This window comes from Neolamprologus brichardi, chromosome 7 (genome assembly GCF_056152115.1).
Source record: "Neolamprologus brichardi isolate AB-2024 chromosome 7, ASM5615211v1, whole genome shotgun sequence".
NCBI lineage: Eukaryota > Metazoa > Chordata > Actinopteri > Cichliformes > Cichlidae > Neolamprologus > Neolamprologus brichardi.
Window position 1 is genome coordinate 66,983,557 of NC_142110.1, and position 17,558 is coordinate 67,001,114.

At 43.2% G+C, this 17,558-nt stretch overlaps 2 protein-coding genes across 2 annotated transcripts; one reads left to right on the plus strand and one right to left on the minus strand.

The window, feature by feature from the left end:
• Positions 1-618: 618 nt before the first annotated feature.
• On the minus strand, positions 619-3,157 carry pdf (peptide deformylase, mitochondrial). Its single transcript, XM_087844202.1, has 3 exons — positions 3,055-3,157; positions 1,349-1,959; positions 619-1,249 (listed from the first exon to the last, which is right to left on the minus strand). Exons 1-3 carry the CDS (start codon positions 3,057-3,059, stop codon positions 1,092-1,094), a joined length of 774 nt encoding a protein of 257 aa, XP_087700328.1. The 5' UTR covers positions 3,060-3,157; the 3' UTR covers positions 619-1,091.
• Positions 2,502-17,333, plus strand: LOC102779684 (uncharacterized). The gene is made up of 9 exons (XM_087844200.1): positions 2,502-2,622; positions 4,456-4,577; positions 4,786-5,009; positions 5,113-5,214; positions 6,331-6,432; positions 7,106-7,219; positions 8,341-8,449; positions 8,721-10,369; positions 16,910-17,333. Exons 2-8 carry the CDS (start codon positions 4,472-4,474, stop codon positions 9,929-9,931), a joined length of 1,968 nt encoding a protein of 655 aa, XP_087700326.1. The 5' UTR covers positions 2,502-2,622; positions 4,456-4,471; the 3' UTR covers positions 9,932-10,369; positions 16,910-17,333.
• The last annotated feature ends 225 nt before the right edge of the window (positions 17,334-17,558 follow it).

Consider the following 17,558-nt stretch of genomic DNA (forward strand, 5'->3'; position numbering starts at 1 on the left):
TCACAGTAGCCAGAGCTTGGTGCTGCTTCGTCCTTTTTCAGGTGCTCAAGCACTCCCAAATGTCTTCACAGCACACTTAAATAAACTATAGATATAGTAGTAATAATGTTTTTAGGATCATTTTTTCTGATATTATATTTTGCTAACTATCTACAGCAGCCAGGATAGTCCAGTGTTGTTGATGTCATGATGTCACAGTGCTCTGACAGAGGTGCTGCTGCTTTAACAGCAGATGACATCATAGATTGACTCGTTTTTGGAACCGGCCCCCCAGTGGCCATTAGAGGAACTTCTGGCATTTACCCACATTTACTTTTAAATTTTTAAATTAAATGCCTGAGAATTTCTTTGTCTTAACTGGCTCAACAAAACCTAAAACCTCATTTTGCGATATGAAGGAAAAAAACAATGGTTAGCCACTTTGCTAAGCTAGCCTTTTTGTTTCAGGTTTGACGCGTGCGCACATAATAAGGGGAAGTTTGTGGGGTCATGTGACTCCTCCCTCCACAAAATGATCCCTGTGAGCGTCCCCTACTCCAAACAGGGATGTTGTCAGAAAATAAAACTATAACAGTAAAATGCTAAACTGTTGGAAAGTTGGTGATTTTTGCACATTTTAATTCAAATTCAGTTCAATTTAAACTGAAACTCAGGTTATGTGTTCATCATTACCACGGTGGTTTAGCAGTTTGAGAAGTTTGTGACACAAAACTCTTTAAGCTTGACAAAGCTTCGCACCACACCCCTCAGGTATCCTGTAGACAAAAAAACAGCTTTCATAACTTCTATAATTAACATTTTAATGACACAAATAATTGCTTATGTGTTGAAAACCAGTTTCCACGCTTTATAAAGCAGCAATATTTTAGCCCACGTCAGTGTTTTGGTGTTCCAGCTGTTAGAGCCTTTTAACTGAGTCCTGCCCAATCGTATCTTTTCTTCACTATGATGGAAGGAAACAACATTTAAAGATCCATTCTGCATCCTTTCAGCATTTATTGTTAAAGTACAGATCTGTGGTCCACAGAAACCAGAAGACACGTTCACACGTGCATCGCTGTTAGCCAGTCTGCCCTGAGCAGGTGTTCACTCTACTCGTTGTGTGCCTGCCAGTTGATATTAATGAAGGTCTTTGTGTCCATGCGGTCGACGTAGAGGACGCCGTCCAGGTGGTCCATCTCGTGCTGGACGATCCGAGCCGACCAGCCACTAGCCTGCCACGTTACAGCTTCGCCATTTTCATTGAGACCTGCAGGGTGAGAAGACAGAAGCCCGAGACAAAGGCACACCTTAAAATGTGGACGCTCTTAAATGAGACGTGTCACTGTTGAGCTTTAAGCATGCGTACCAGACACTTCCACAGACAGGTAGCGGGGAACCGTGGCAGAGAAGCCCGAGATGCTCTCACAGGCCTCCTGAAACAGCAGCGTCCGACCATCCAGCACCCTCAGCTGTGGGTTCACAAAGATCCTTAGGGGCTGGACGGAGAGACCGCGGACCTCCCTCGTGGCAGGCGAGCTCTCTTCCAACATTTTTTGGGGATATTCCAGAGCCAGGATCCGGAGTGGCACGCCAATTTGAGGCGCACTCAGTCCCACGCACTCAAGCTTCCTCATTACTGCCACCATAGTTTTGATGACACGCTGGATCTCAGGTCCCGTTACAGCTGAAGGGTCCACAGCGGCTGCATGTGAACGCAGCACCGGGTCCCCTACCTGACACACGTGGCTGTACGGAGGACTGGGGGGGGATATGATCTTGCGTTTGACGTACTGCAGGTAGGAGCGCACTTTGACGTTGCTGGATAAGGAGCGTCTACAGGGTGAGGTGTGTGGAAGACGGGTGGAAGCTGCTGCCATCAGGCTCAGGGCTCCGGAGCGATGGCCTTTAGATGCATACAGTCTGAACCCGGTCCAGGAGAGCTGGAGCAGAGACGCCGAGGACGTGTTCATGGTGGGACTGAGACAGAGACAAAAGGAGGCCATTTAGGTCAGTCAGAGAAAGCAAAGATATCTTTTGAGACTTTGTTGACTTCCATCAGTAAGAAGGTTTAAAATACTGCTCATTCTTCTTTTAAGAGCTCACCACAGATCATCACATCTGCCACCGCATCTCTAGCATCCCCATGCCTGTTTTTTGCTAGTGCCACCATCTCCAAACCATACAGCAGATCTCACCACCACCTTCTAAGCCTTCTCTTCAGTTGCATGCTTTCCTTCTGTCATAAATCACCACTGACACTCGCCTCCACCCACTCCACCCTGCCTGCACGCTCTTCTTCACCTCCCTGTGTACTGTACAGTCTCTGGAAACCACCCAAGTATTTAAACTCACCGATCTTCTCCTCCTCTCATTCACACAGGTAACCATACAAATAAAAAATAAACTGTGATGTCTGAAAAACTAAAGCGGCCGTAACAACACTGCTAAACTGGTAATGGTGCCGTCATGAAGAATAACAAAAAAACTCAATTTCCCAAGTCGCACCTGTGTTTCCGAACCAAAACAAAGATGGCGGACACCGGCTAACACGAGAGGGCCGCAACTTGGAATTTTTAAAAAATCTTTTTAAGTGTTTAGTGGACAAACATTTTATTTTAATGACTACAACTAACACGTCCGGTAAGTCTTATGGCCTTCTTTATTTTCAAGCATCGCCGTTTGATGCAGAGAGCTCGATGGTTAGCTCTGTCATTGAAATATAAGCTGAAATTGAAATATAAGCAGTTTGTAGCCCAAGAGCTACAAACTGCTGCTAGCATTAGCAGCCACACTTAAGCTTGTTTATATCGCCGCATGATTTCTTACATCACGCTCTTTAATATTACCCTCAGCACACATCAATGAGAGAAACACCTGTTTAGCGTTAAGTCATACGCCACCTAGCGGTTTGTCCGGGTGCAACGAAACATACGCGCCAGTTCAAGAGCGACCGTGAGCTGTTGAAGCTAGGTCGTTAGCATGTTGATGTAACAATGAATAAAAATAAAAAGTCAGGTAACTGTCAGCACTGACTGAGCGCAACAAAAATGAAGCCGTGCAGCTTCCCGTTACCTCATAGAACCGTCTGAGCTCCGCTGTGGATTAGACAAGACCACATAGTTTGGAGGGTGAAGTCAGGGCAGAGACATTCACGGCTCCGGTAAAGTTCTTCCTGGTCAACCACGCTTTCACAATAAAAGTCCATGTGCTTACCTATGTAATAGAGCAGCCCTTTTTTGTCATTGTGCATGTACAACGAAATATGGGCCAATTATGGCCAATAGAAAAGGCACACATGGGAGAACAAAGTGCTCAAAAGTAGTGAAAAGGACTTGATCTAAGTGTACAGTGCATGTGTGAGTGAATTACTCAGACCGTGGCTCGGATCAGATGATTGTATCACGTAAACACGTTTTGTTATAAAAACAAATAGAATCACTAGACACATTTATTGGCTGCATAGATATTAATTATCATAGGAAATTAAATCTTGATGACTGATTTTGAGCAATTCTTATACAGTTAACTAGTTAGTTAAAATTTAATAACGTATAAACTTATTGAAGAAAGATGGAAACACCTTAATATTCATCAGTTTATATCTCTATATATCCATATACTGCTTTAACATTTATTTCTCCTTTTTATTTTATATTGTACTGTGTTCAACTTTACAGCAGATTCATCTCAAACTGGTAAATGTCTGTTAGGCCTTTAAAGCCTGAACCATTAAATAGTTGACAAATAATAATGATACTTTTTATTTTAGAATCGAGTTGAATTGAATTGAATCTTCTCACAATTAAAAAAACTTGTACTCGAGTTGTAACCCTTTAAAGCCAAGCATATCGTATTTGATACATGTGTTTTTGTGAGTTTATGAGACTTCTACATCATCAGCGTGACTTTTTTTACCCTCAAAAAATGATATAAATTGCATGACACATTTTTAATTACTAAATTGCAAACATACGGCTAATGTAGCAAATGTGATACAAATTAAAACTCATATATGCAGATTAAAATTTGATATATTTTTAGATATATTTTGTCTAAAGGTTCAACAAACACTCCATTATCAAAAAATGAAAGATTTCTGGCTGTTATTTGATGGTTCAGGTTTTAAAAGGTTACCTGGTATCATGTTTGCTGAATCTTTGTGCAATCTATTAGTTTTTCGAGGAGGGAAAAAATAACACCGATGACAAAGTCTGAAAAACTCAAATATGAAGCAAATATGACACACTTGGTGTTACAGAGAGAGACGGGGTTTCTTGCTTCCTAAGCTTTTATTTTGAAATGCTAAATAAAGGCATGCAAAGGAAGTTATTTGCAACATTTTTTTTAAAAAAAAAGCCGGGGATGTTCAGATGCGTAACATCCTCAACTTGCCGGTACATGTCCCGCTGTGGTGGTTCGGGGGTTTAAGTAGGTGCAGCGGGCTGATGCTCTCCTCCGTCTCCCTCCACACAGCCCGCGGAGCTGAGCCATGGACGGAGGGGATCTGCGGGCTGGACGCATGCAGAGCTTCTCTAAGCTGCCTGTGTGGATCATAGAGCATGTCTGGACTCACAAGATGATGGATATACAACAAGGTTGGTTCTGGGGATTTTAATAAAACGTTTTAACACAACAAAAACTTTATTGAACACCTTTGTCTGAGTGTTTTTTTTATACTGATGTAGAAGAAACGTATACATGAAACTTGCAAAGCTAATCTCAAACAGCAGAGACAAAGAAAGTCTTAGAAACAAATGTATTTTATTGCTTGTGACATGCTGGCTTCATTTTGTGCGCTCACAGTTTTGGACCTGTCCAGCTGGCCAGATGTGGACTCCCAACCTCTGAGTCTGGACGACTCGTGGAGGCTGCGCGTCGTCTCTGCTCAGGTCTATTCCATCATAAAGAGCAGGGACCTGGAGCACTTTGAGAGGGTGATAGGTTTTCTGGAAACCACGTACCGACTTCTACCCAGACTGGTTCCTGCCATCAAACACATGAAGATCATGTTTGGCCTCAAGACCATGGTAGGGAAATACGTAGTGGTCCAGTAAGCATGTACAGGAATGTGAAATGGGGTTGTTTCTTCGTGAACGTTCACCTCCTGGTGGTTCCTGTGTCTCCTTCCAGGTCATTATGTGGATGCTCAAAGAGGGCCGGGGAATGGTTGACACCGTGTCAAAAATCGGCCAGTTCTTCCCGAGCAAACTCCCCGAGTACCAAGACCAGTGTGTAAGTGACCTGCCCTGCACCAGAACTAACTGGAAGCCACTGTTGAACTGGTGGAGACCAAAACTGAGTTAAAAGTATCTGCCTTAAATTATGCATAACTCACCGAACAGCTCCGAACCACTGGGGCACCGGGGGTGTCCCGTTGGGTCTGAAGACTAAATGGGGTACAGGATCGGACTTGTTCTGGCGCGTCCAGGCTTTGTTATGTTCATGAGCTTGTATGTGCTGCTGCTGTCGTGTCCTGCTGAGGGAGGCTGCTACCTTTGAGCAGTGTTGTTGTCCGTTGGAGTTTCCCAGCAGAACTCAGCACTGGAACACAGTGATGGCTGTTGTTCACCTGTCAATGATTTTATTATTGTGGCTGATTGAGCTCTCATAAATGTCTTATACATGTTGCATCGATTGTTTCCTTTAAACGAACCCCTTAGACATCAGGAAGAACGATAGACGGATGGATACATACTTAGAAAATGATTGTGTTACAGCAGGATTAAGAATATAAATGATACATTTTTATAAGAAATATTCAAGAAAGTTAAAGGAAAAGTTCAGACACCAGACAGGAAGCATCAATCTCTGGATGTCTTCCATAGTTTGTGGGGGGGTTTTCCTGCCTCCCTCCACTCACCCCCCAACCGGTTGCTCAGATGGCCGCCCCTCCCTCAGTCTGTGAGGCTGCTCCTTCCCACTGTCGCCAAGTGCTCATACTGCATTGTTTGACTGATGGAGTTTTCTCTGTATGTTGTCCTGACAAAATAAAGTGTTGTGAGGCGACTGCTGTTGCGATTTGGCGCTATATAAATAAAATTGAATTGAACTATTTGTTAGTTTTTGCCTCCTCACAGATGGCACACTGGTGGCGTGCTGTCATAGACTGTATATAATAGATGTACTTCATCGCTGTGACCTCACCCGTTCTTTCTCTTTCGTCTTTCTGAAGCCTCGAGCGAGGCTTTTTTATTCCGTAAATAAAGTAAATCGTTCATAACATTTTGTGTAGTTGCATATTGAAAAATGTGATAGCATACCTGGAACTGGCTTTTGGGAACAGTTACAGTTGCCTGCATGAAAAACTTTACTTATATCAACAGGTGATTCTATGTGTTCTTTGCACAGAGCCAACGTGAAATGTTCCTCATGAGGAAGAACCACCTGGACTTTAGGACTCTGGCACAAACACTTGCTATGGACAAAGACAAACTTGAACATTACATTAAGGTAAATCTCCTTTAAGTGATTATGAGACAGATCCAGAATATTCTATATACATTTCAGTGATTCGTGCACATTCAGCACATTTCTAAATCATACAGTTTGGGATTTGTTGGATAAATTCATTGCAGTTTCCCCAAAGTTATGCTTTGAGACACACTGCTGTCGGGTTTGATCAAGCCTCGAATGTTTGGAATTATCATAAAGGCAACCTTGCATGTATTTGTACAACTAGATTTCTTAGTAGAGAAAAAATGAAGCGGTCCTAACTGTGGCCAGCAGGGTGCGCTGCAGAGCTACGATGTACAAAATCTTTCCGTGACTGCAGAGTCGTAGGGCTGCCAACCTGAAAAAGTGATCAAGTGTGGAGGAACAGTAATGTGCTAGAACTTTGGACATTGGCTGCTCGTTCTCAGTCTTTGTACCACTTCCAGAGAAATGTTTTTTTTTTACACTTAGCATGAATCGTTCAAGCAGTTTGACAGACATAAAATCACATTTTTGCACCAACAAAGTGATTCCCAAACACGTCTTTCATGATTGCATGCTCAATCATCCAGGTAAGGAAAACCCAAAAAGTTGATTCTGCCCATCTGGACGTAGAAACGGGGTATGGCTCAAGACTTTTGCACTTATTATGCTGACTTTAATGGGATGATGCATTTTGTCTGTCTTGCAGAATGACATGGACGAGCAGTATGGGGAACGGTATGGCCAGAAAGTCGAGGACAGGCTGCTGCATTATCTCCATGAGCTGGATGCTGTGTTACAAGGAGATACCTACATTGATAAGGTGTGTGTGTGCATTGTTTAACCCTTTAAGACCTACCATAGAACCAAGTCCACCAGAGCTTATATTATATTTTTACATACTGTGGAGCCATTTTTGGGAGCATTTCAAGTTGATATACATCAATACAACCATCATAGCCCAAATTTTAATAATATCTCTGCATTAAGTGCATAGTAATTACATAAATTGCAAAAAAATGCAATAAACTACAAAAAAATTTAAAATTGTTTTTGTTTTTTTAACATATATTTCTAGTTAGAGAAATTTAAGAGGCTTATCCCTCAAAACTGTAAATACAAAAAAGTTGCACAAAATAGTTTCCCACCACAGGAAATTTATTTTGAGTGTCTTCATAGTTTTATTTTTGAAATACACCAATTTTTATACACTGCAGGAAAAACGAAAATAAATATTATAATGCAAATTTGCAAAAAAGCAGCATATGCATCAAAATAAACTATTTCCAGCAGTGCAATATGAGTCCTAAGCATCCCAGAAACCACACAGAAAGTCATGAAGTCAAAGATAACTTTTAAAAACACCAGTATAGGCTCATGAGGCCCTGATGGTAAAAAAAACTACATTTCCGCGAAAATGACGTCACTTCCTGTTTCGGGCAGGTCATGGCGGACATGCGATAGTTCGTGCTGATGGACGTAGGAAGTGTTATGAACAGCTGATCGGATCGGCAAAGCGTGTTTCTGGAATATTATGTTTTTGTTGCTGCAAGTGCTTTTTATGCAGTTTTTGCAAAACTATATGTGGAAGGAAACTGTGACCGAGGACAAGCTGATGGCATAAGATGTAAGTACAACTCCTCCGGTTTCATATGCAAAAAAAATTATTGCGCTAGTTCACGTGGTTGCAGAGCTACCGGGATTTAAAAATAGTTACGCAAAACGGAGCGTGCCGCTCTGACCGGTTTTAAAGGGTTAAAGATGCGTTTGTAAAAATGAGAGTTTGAATGTAGATAAACTGTCCCGTTGGCTCTACAGCGACCTCATGTGGTCAAAAACTCCACAAGTTTCCTTTAAGAATGTTGATGAGGGAAATGAAGACGAGCAGAAATGCCAACAGTGAGAATGTCTCGCTGTGATGACTGAACATTTGTGCTTCACTAGATCCTGAAGAAACAGAGCCCTGTGACTGAAGAGGAGAAGCTCCTTTTAGAGGTGATAAGCTCTGACTCCACCACCATAGCTGCGACCCTGAAGAAGCTGCTGCACTGCGGTAAGAAACAGCTCAACATGAAAAGTTCACCTCAAGTTTCTGTCATAAAAAGATAATAACTTTATATTTTATTTAATTTTTGGGTCGATTTTCTTTAGCTTTGAGTCGTGGCTTTTACCATTTCTGCTGTTTCTTTTTATTTATGTGATTTTCTCCTTTTAAACTGTATATTTTTACTGTTAGGACACAAGCAGGATTCGATCTTCTCTGTGTGGAATTATGAATATCCACTGTTATCAGTATCAAGCGTGTCGCTGTTTTCTTTCTTTAGATGCTGCTTCCTGTCGTCAGTCGTCGATATCTCGGTCGCCTCAACTCTTTAAGTCGGCTTTAAGCCAAACAAATCCAGATGTTCATCCAGAGGAGGCTCCTCGCGACGTGTCCGAAGATGGCTTCAGTTTTTCGGACAGGAGCTCAGACGTTAGAGGACATCAGCAACCAGAGGAGGAAGATGAGGTAAACAAGAGAGCGGAGGAAGAGGGCAGCACAAGTGTTCAGGAGGCGGCCCCCACCCCTCAGTTCTGCTCCAAACACCAGCGATGGGTGAAGAGCATCCTGCGGGGATGCTCGGAGGAGCTTCTCCTTCAGCCCAACGTTTCCTCATCTCCTCTGCTCTTCCCGTCGTCGTCTTCTACTTCTTCATCGCAGGACCTCACACCATCTGACCTCCTCCCCTGTCCGTCCGATCAGCCACCTTCGCAGACCCGCAGCCCTCCTCGGGCAGCAGTCCGAGCATCCAGAACAGCAAAACCCAAATACAGGCGCAGCTCCGGGTCACTCGGATCCTCAGGCGACGCCTCACAAGCACAAATCCTGCCTCAGGCCTCGTCTGCTCGGAGCTCTCCGCTGCCTGCTCTGCTGTCACCGGTGGTCCGACTGGTGAACATCGGCTCCTTCGAGACGAGCTGTAAACACCAGCACGCATCACCAAAGCAGCTTCTTCTGGCAGCTTCTTCCAGTTCGGAGATGCTAAGTTCTCCACATCACACCTCAGGAAACGTAAAAGACAACAACAGTTCACCTCCCTCTGCCTGGTGTCGCTCTCTTCGCCATCGACAAAAGAACAGCAGACCTCGATCAGGAGCCGCCCGACGCTCCTCCTCTGCCGCAGGCAGGGACAAAACCAGCCGAGGCCTCAGAGCTCAGCTGAGGCTATCGCTGCCCAGTCAGGGTGTGCTGCTGCACTCCAAGCTGCTACAACCCTACGTGAGTCTTACCAGGCTGAGCTCTGAGCAGTGTCACCTATCGACCCAAAGGAAAGCCTCAGCCGGGCAGGAAGAGCGCGTGGAGCAAGGCAGCGACAGCGAGGAAAGGAGGAAGCAAGAGGAGGAAGACTCTTCCTTCGATGTGAACGCTCTTTACTCCACTGATTCCTCAAGCAGTGATGGAGAGGAGTCACCTGACCGTGACCCCGATTATAGACCTCACATCAAAAAGAAAAGACTTCTGTTAGAGTATGAAAATGCGAGAGTGTCACGGTGACAGCAGCTGAACTAATTGAGGAGTTTTTAGAGTATTTTTAGATGCCGCGTGAAGATGCAGCCATCAGTGCTCTCTAATGATCGGCCTGTTCTTGTGAGCCAACATGGTTCCTCTACGCTAACTGAATGTAGATGTGCAAACACAGAACATAGAATTGTTTTAAATAGATTTGTATCCCTATTAAAATTTGAAGAATGTAGCACTCAAACAGGTTCAACTGAAAGGAAAGAAAAGCTTCTTGTAAACGTTTGTGTGGTGCAGCTTTATTGTAGCAGGCGTGTATCGAGTGTTCTGGTTTATGATAACAGGTCTCTGATTATATAAGTAAGAATAAATAACCCAGAGGGGATCGTTGTATTTTCGTAATGTGTTTTGTTTGGCTCCGTCAGCAGGTCCAACATTTCAGGACTTTTACCCCTCCTGGAAGTCCAGACCGAGGTAAATGTTTTTGATTATATAATTTCCATTTGCACAGCCAACTTTTGGCTTCCTGTTTTCATAGAAATAAAAACGAGGATACACTTTTTTAACCTCCTATTAAATGTAAAGTTGTTCTCAAAACGTTCTCCAAGTGGGGAACCAGCTTCTTATAGAAAGCACGTATTACTTCTATTTGCACCAGTGCAAACCTTTTCACTGAGCCGCAGCACAGAGCGCTGCTGTGTAACGATGTGCTCTGACTCTGTGATGGTCAAAGCTGTAAAATCAAGTTACACCTGAGGGTCATCTTCAGTTTACACACAGTATAAAAGCTCAGGAAGCTTTGAGCTGATGCACAGGAACCGACTGTGAGGCTGCAGACTGTGGCTGTATCCCAATTCAGGGTCTGCAGCCTTAACGATCCTCGAGGGCCGCGTACTCAAAGACCGCTAAGGCCGGAAGTGCGAGGCTTGTGAAATGGGACGGTCTAGCCTCCGTCGCGCAGCCCAGGTTGCCTAGCAACCATGATACTAACAGCTGGAAACGTTTCATACAGCTTTGTTTGACAGAAATGAAGGAGAAAATCTTTTGTTCATTTGTTTGTTTCTACATGAGCTTTGATCATTCTCTGATTAAGCTCAGCTATTGAACGGCGTATATTTTAAAGTAAAGGCTTTAAAACCAAGTTAGTACAAACGTCACTAATGTCACATAACTTTGCCGACATGTGGCCAACAGGAATGTTTTAATGTTCTTCGTTATTAAACATTTGCACATAAATAAGTGACATAATATTCAGTACTTACTTAAAGTTTACTCTTCGGCCGCCCCTCATCCGCCGTTTTTTTTCGGCAAAATTATCCACACCCACTGCCGCGCTATGCATTCTGGGATATGTTGGGCCACGAAGTCTGCACCTCCACGTCCTTAAACTTCAGGGAAATGAAGGACGCATTTGAGGGCCGCATTTAGAGCAGCCTTCAAATTGGGACAGCCTTCGTCGCGTCGATGTGACGTAATCGGCCTTAAAATGTGGCCTTTAAGGCTGCAGACCCTGAATTGGGACACAGCCAAAGAGAAGATAACGCAGACTGGAAGCTCGTCCGTTTGTTCAGATGAGGTGAAACTAGAGCTCTTTGGCCACAGAGACGCTGCTTATGTTTGGAGGAAGAACAGAGAAGCGTACAACCCAAAGAACACCTCACAGTGAAACGTGTCAGCATCTGAAATAAAACCAGGATGTTTGGAAAAGCTGTGTCAAAAATTCTTTTCTCACAAGTCTTGGAAATACTTAAAAAACTGTACATCCTGATGTCATTTGTGTGGGTTGCATCTGATTATGGGTATATTTGCAGTTCTCATCTGGTTACAGCAGCGGTCCCCAACCCCCGGGCCTCGGACCGGTACCGGTCCGTGAGTCGTTTGGTACCGGGCCACGAGAGTTGAGGCTCAGGTGTGAAATGTATAGTTTTCAGGGTTTTTATCAGTTTTCAGCGTTATTTTGTTATCGTTTTTATCGTTTACTCGGTTTTCCTGGGTCTTTTCATGTGTGTTATGAATAAATCATCTTTTTTTCAGTACTGGTACTAGTTTTATTTTGTTGTATTTATCCGCGACACCTTAAAGGCCGGTCTGTGAAAATACTGTCGGGCATAAACCGGTCCGTGGCGCAAAAAAGGTTGGAGACCGCTGAGTTACAGGTTCCTAACACCTCTTTATTTTTATGTTGTATTTTTGTTTAAGCTATGACACCAGTCTGTCCAGGGCTAACACACACAGACGGACAATCACATTCACACACACAATTAACCCCACTGACTGCATGAGTCTGGACTCTCTGGTTACTCCCACAGAGGAACATGTCACCTCCACACAGAAAGGCCGCGCGTGGGGTTCAAAACCAGGATTTTGTTGCTGCGAGGCAACAGTGAGAACCACTGCAGGATGATGACAGAGCGACTAAAACAGATGAATATTTGCTGGTTGGTGGTGTCGTGTGGCTTTAACACTATGAGCTGTGCTGTAGTGCTTTTGGTTCTATCACTGCCAGCACTGCTTCTAATTGGTTTTCCTCTCTGTACTCCAAGGACCAATCACTGGTAGTCGTGTATACTTTTCCTCTGCAGGATATCTACAAGTCACGGGTCAGCACCGAGGTCAACCATCGTCCCACCCACTGTTTGCAGATGTCTATTGGAGGGAACAGTAAATAAGCGCAGCGTCATGGTGGGGGGTAAAATGAGGACATTGTTAACTAGCTTAGCTCATCCTGGCCTTGAATGATAGAGCCAGGATGAAAAGATAAACAGAACAAATAGCTAGTGCAGTGTTACCTGGAACTACTTTCTTCTGTGGTTTTTGAGTCATCACCTTTTGTATATCTCAAAAACCATCAAGGATGAAAGCCTGAAATGATCACGGACTTGCTTTATTTTGCATTTTTGTGAAATATAATTAAACGCCATTCAGAAATTGTCAGTAACTATCTTTTGCAATGTGATTTTAGGACAGGATACAAAGGAAGATGAGATGTACGTCACGTGATGAACTCTGACCCTGTGATGTGGTTTCACACAGTTTGTGTGCAGCTAAACGCCGTCCCCGGAGGCTTTTTAACCTGTAAAATCAGAACCTGCAAAGCTAACAGGTTGCAGATGTCAGACGTGTTTTCTTCATGGAGATGTAGGCCGACACAGACACAGAGTTTACTGACATCAGCGATGTGGTGGAGAAGCACAGGAAGGGGATGAGCAGGCTCTACTTCCTAAGGAAGTTAAGATCCTTCAGTGTGTGCGCCAAAATGATGAGAGCTGGTACCCTAACTGAGTGAATCGATTGGCTGTGGTGGAGAGGACGTGACCGTGACAGTGTTGTTCCCTGACGGATACTGGACATACTGGACATACTGGACAGGCAGCAGAGCTCCTTTTCAAACAGACCGATTCAGTTTTGCTGCCTCAAACACAGAGACAGAAAACCTTCACGCCTCATGCTGCCACCTTCTATAATCCAGTATATCTGCCACAGAGATCATGTGACCTGTTCGCACCTGCAACACAATCTAAATCACATCGAGGTGACAGTAATCTCGTTATTCGCCATTATAAACAAAACGGAATTATTACGATGATGATGATTTCAGCTACTGTCAGTGCGTCCTGTTTTATTTTCATTTTGCTGTGTGCGGTGTTGGGGAGTAACGGAATACATGTACCGCCGTTACGTATTTAAAATACAAAATATGAGTAACTGTATTCCGTTACAGTTACCGTTTAAAAAGGTGGTATTTAGAATACAGTTACTTTGTTGAAATAAATGGATTACACGGCGGTACTTCCCTGTTTCATATTGTGGCGGGTCAGGACTGTTTGGGTTTTGTTTGACAGCTACGTTCTGTTGTTCCAGGCGGCAGCGTTACGGTTGCCATGGTTACAGGGTGACGCTCTCTCTCTGCGTGTTTCCTGGGTGAGAGAGGCCTTTTTGTTGTTGTTGTTGTGCTAAGCTAATAGGCAGAATGCTACAGGTATAGCTCTAAAGAATGTAGCATCATAGGCAGTGTAGTCCGTGCTGCAGGGAGAATGGACTGCCATACACGTTATGTGTCTGTGAGCGAGGGAGGGAGAAAAAGGAAAAGTACGAGCTGTCATCGAGCAGAAACGGGAGCTGGAAGCATGTAAATATAATAATAACCACTGCAGCCAAGAAGAGAGCCTGACGAGCCCAGTTGTAAGTAAGCTATTAAGACTCGACTGTACACCGTGTTCGTGTTTTCCTCCAAAAACAATAAGTTCTGTTGGAGCAGCCTTTCAACGCCTCTCTCTGTCTCTGCTAGCAAAGTTGACCCAGACAACAAAGTAAAGCTAGTTTTCAGCTACGAGCCGACACAGAACCCACCGTATTAGCCAGAGGTCCCTTTACTACGGTTCGGAGCCGCGGACCTTCAGTAACAGTAATAAATCACAGCAATAGTACATTCATGTAGTTGTAAACAGCATGATAATATATTAAGTAATCCAAAGTATTCAGAATAACGGAATACGTTACAGAATACATTTTGGGGCATGTATTCTGTAATGGAATACATTTTGGTAAATGGTAAATGGACTGGTTCTTATATAGCGCTTTTCTACTCATCTGAGCACTCAAAGCGCTTTACACAACTTGTGCATTCACCCATTCACACAAGCACATTGATCTAAGTGCTTTCTAAGTAACATTCACACACATTCATACTCCGATGGATGCATCGGAGAGCAATTTGGGGTTAATATCTTGCCCAAGGATATTTGGCATGCAGACTAGGGGAAGCCAGGAATCGAACCACCAACCTTCCGATCAGTAGATGACCTGCTACAGCCACCCCCCAATACATTTTAAAAGTAACCTTCCCAACACTAGCTGTGTGTGTAAATGTAAGTCCAGAGACGGTCATTTCTGAGCTTTCCCATAAGACCTTAAGTCCTTTCTTTCATTGTTGTTGGTGTTGCTTCTTTAATCATATTTTTCTGAGCTTTTGCTGATGTTAAAATAAAGTGACTCATATGAAGCACTCACATTGCTTCTTTTTTGCCTCATATCAGTCTATTGGCTGATATCACCAGATGCTGGTGCATCCCTGCTGAAAATGAATTTAGTAATTTTTCTTTATTTAAATAGGATTATGGTCTCGGCTATTCTTCTTGGCCTTCTGTTGATCAACAGCCACACGAAACTTGGTGACACAAGCAGTGTTGGGGAGTAACGGAATACATGTACCGCCGTTACGTATTTAAAATACAAAATATGAGTAACTGTATTCCGTTACAGTTACCGTTTAAAAAGGTGGTATTTAGAATACAGTTACTTTGTTGAAATAAATGGATTACACGGCGGTACACAAGAAGCCAAAATATCTGATTACTAACTCTTTCTCTTATTTGCTCAAACAATATTTTTTATGGATCTGTGAGTTATGGGATGAACAAGAAACAGGGTTTTATATATGTTTACAAGTATAGATTTATCTGGCTCCTCTAATAAGACACATTTCCTCACACATGAAAAAGCAAAAAAACAAACAACAAATGATAGAAATTAAACAGGGAAAACACTTTTTTTCTGGCAGTTTTTGTTTTTCAGCATTTTGAGGGAGGAGATCACCACCACAAAAACAATCCACCCTCTGTGAAAGCACGAAACCCTCCACAGGGCAGCAGCAGATTAAAGATGGGGCAGAGGCTGTTGCTTTTTTGTAAACAGGAGTCACTCCCTGCTGGTCAGTGGACATAACGCTGGCTTCACCTCTCAGACCTGAAAGCTAGAGGAGAGTCTCCTTTTCATTGACATTATTTTGAAACGACTGCATGATGCTTGACTGATGGGCCGTTGCATAAAGAGCAGTTTCCCACCTGTTCACTGGCAGCCGGTCAGAGCACTCGCTGTAACTGTCGAGCATTAAGTGTGTTTGGTTTGAAGTTCTGTTTGTCTCTCGGCTATTGATTGAGAACACAGTGATCTGGCTGGCCGCACACATAATTGCATAACATGTTTTTCTCAGTCAAGCATCAATCTTAGTATTTCACAGCCTCCATGAATCAGTAACTTTTTGTCTTGGTACGGGACGTAAACACGTAAATGATGCGCAGGAGCTGCAGAGACTGTAAATTGTTCTAAGGTGGTTCGGTTTGGAGGAGTTCACTGACCACTCGGTGACCACACAGACCCCAAATCATCACTCCTCCTCCACTGTGCTGACAGCTGCTCTGAGGCCTTTCCTCCAAATGTTCTGCTGTGTATCATAGACAAACATTTCCACTTTGGTCTCATCTGTTCAAGAAATTTTGTGCTTTGTTTAGATGCAGCTTTGCAAACCTGAGTTGTGCTGCCATGCATTTAACATGCTAATCGAGGCCTGTAGAGTCTGAGATGGAGATCTTTTTGTTTTGCCGTTTACTTGAGTATTGCGTAGTCTGACCTTGGGGTGAATTCGTTGGGGAGTTCTCACTATAGAATGATGGACTTGTTCTGAAATGACCTCTGAGATGGATGAGCAGCAGCACTTTGTCTTTCCTTCTTGGCGTTGTGTTAATACACACGAATGCTGCAGATCTCCAAACTGCCAGGACCTCATCACTTACCGATGATCAGATAATCTAGTGCATTTGATAGACAGCATCTGGCTGCTGCTTACACTCTTAACATCACTAAGGTTGGACTTGTACATTTTCATTCCTTTAAAAAGGACGAGAAAGGTTGAGCGTGTCATGGTCCTGGGTCATTTGACCCAGTGTTTTGCATCTTCCTGTGTTTTGTACTATGATTTATATATACAAACTGAATCATCATAAATACATTATTTTATAAGTTTTTACTTTGTTTCTTTTATTCTTCATTATCATAGCACTAGGAATAAATAATAAGGGAAGGATTATGGATCAGCACCAAAATGCAAACTTGTGGCCATACAGTATATACAGTATTCTGGAGATCACTGCATGTGCATGTGTGCGCGTGTGCGTGTATGTGTTTTATGTGTATAGATTTTTTTAAAATTATTACTCATGTTATATTATTTTCCAGACATGCCCCGTAAGGACACGAGGAGGAAACAGTGACAAAAGCAGCTGTGTGAGGCTGAAGGCAGTGGATCCCTCAGCAGCTGGATTACAGGACAGGTCACAATAACACATGTATCAGTTGTTGCATCGCAGAGGTATTCAGGTATAAAAACAATAATAAACACAATTTCTTGGTTCTATGACATTTCTGTAACTGGAAGGTCGCCGGTTCGATCCCCGGGCTCTCTGTCCTGGTCGTTGTGTCCTTGGGCAAGACACTTTACCGATGGCGCCTCGCTTCTGTCAGTCTGCCCCAGGGCAGCTGTGGCTACAACTGTAGCTGCCTCCACCAGTGTGTGAATGTGAGAGTGAATGAATAGTGGTATTGTAAAGCGCTTTGGGTGCATTGAAAAGTGCTATATAAATCCAATCCATCATTATTATTATTATTAAGTGTGGATAATTAAATAATAGTTTAATACCAGATTGCTAGGCAGAGCCTAGTTTATTTTCTCACAATTTTTTTCATAATTTTTCTGTTGTCTTATGGTTTTATGTGCATAAAGCAAAGAAGAAACCTTGTTTATTTACGAAGCAGTGGAAGGTGATGACATCACTTTGATTTTTCCCGGGAAAAGCTTTGATCTGGATGGTCTGATCAGTGCTGGGAT

What these genes read in the sequence shown, in the direction of transcription:
- LOC102779684 (XM_087844200.1), top strand. Translation starts at nt 4,472, where the DNA reads ATGGACGGAGGGGATCTGCGGGCTGGACGCATGCAGAGCTTCTCTAAG. An exon ending in GATGATGGATATACAACAAG is followed by an intron (nt 4,578 to 4,785) that starts GTTGGTTCTGGG and finishes GTGCGCTCACAG; the next exon opens with TTTTGGACCTGTCCAGCTGG. An exon ending in AACTTGAACATTACATTAAG is followed by an intron (nt 6,433 to 7,105) that starts GTAAATCTCCTT and finishes TCTGTCTTGCAG; the next exon opens with AATGACATGGACGAGCAGTA.
- pdf (XM_087844202.1), bottom strand. An exon ending in CCTGTCTGTGGAAGTGTCTG is followed by an intron (nt 1,250 to 1,348) that starts GTACGCATGCTT and finishes CTCACCCTGCAG; the next exon opens with GTCTCAATGAAAATGGCGAA.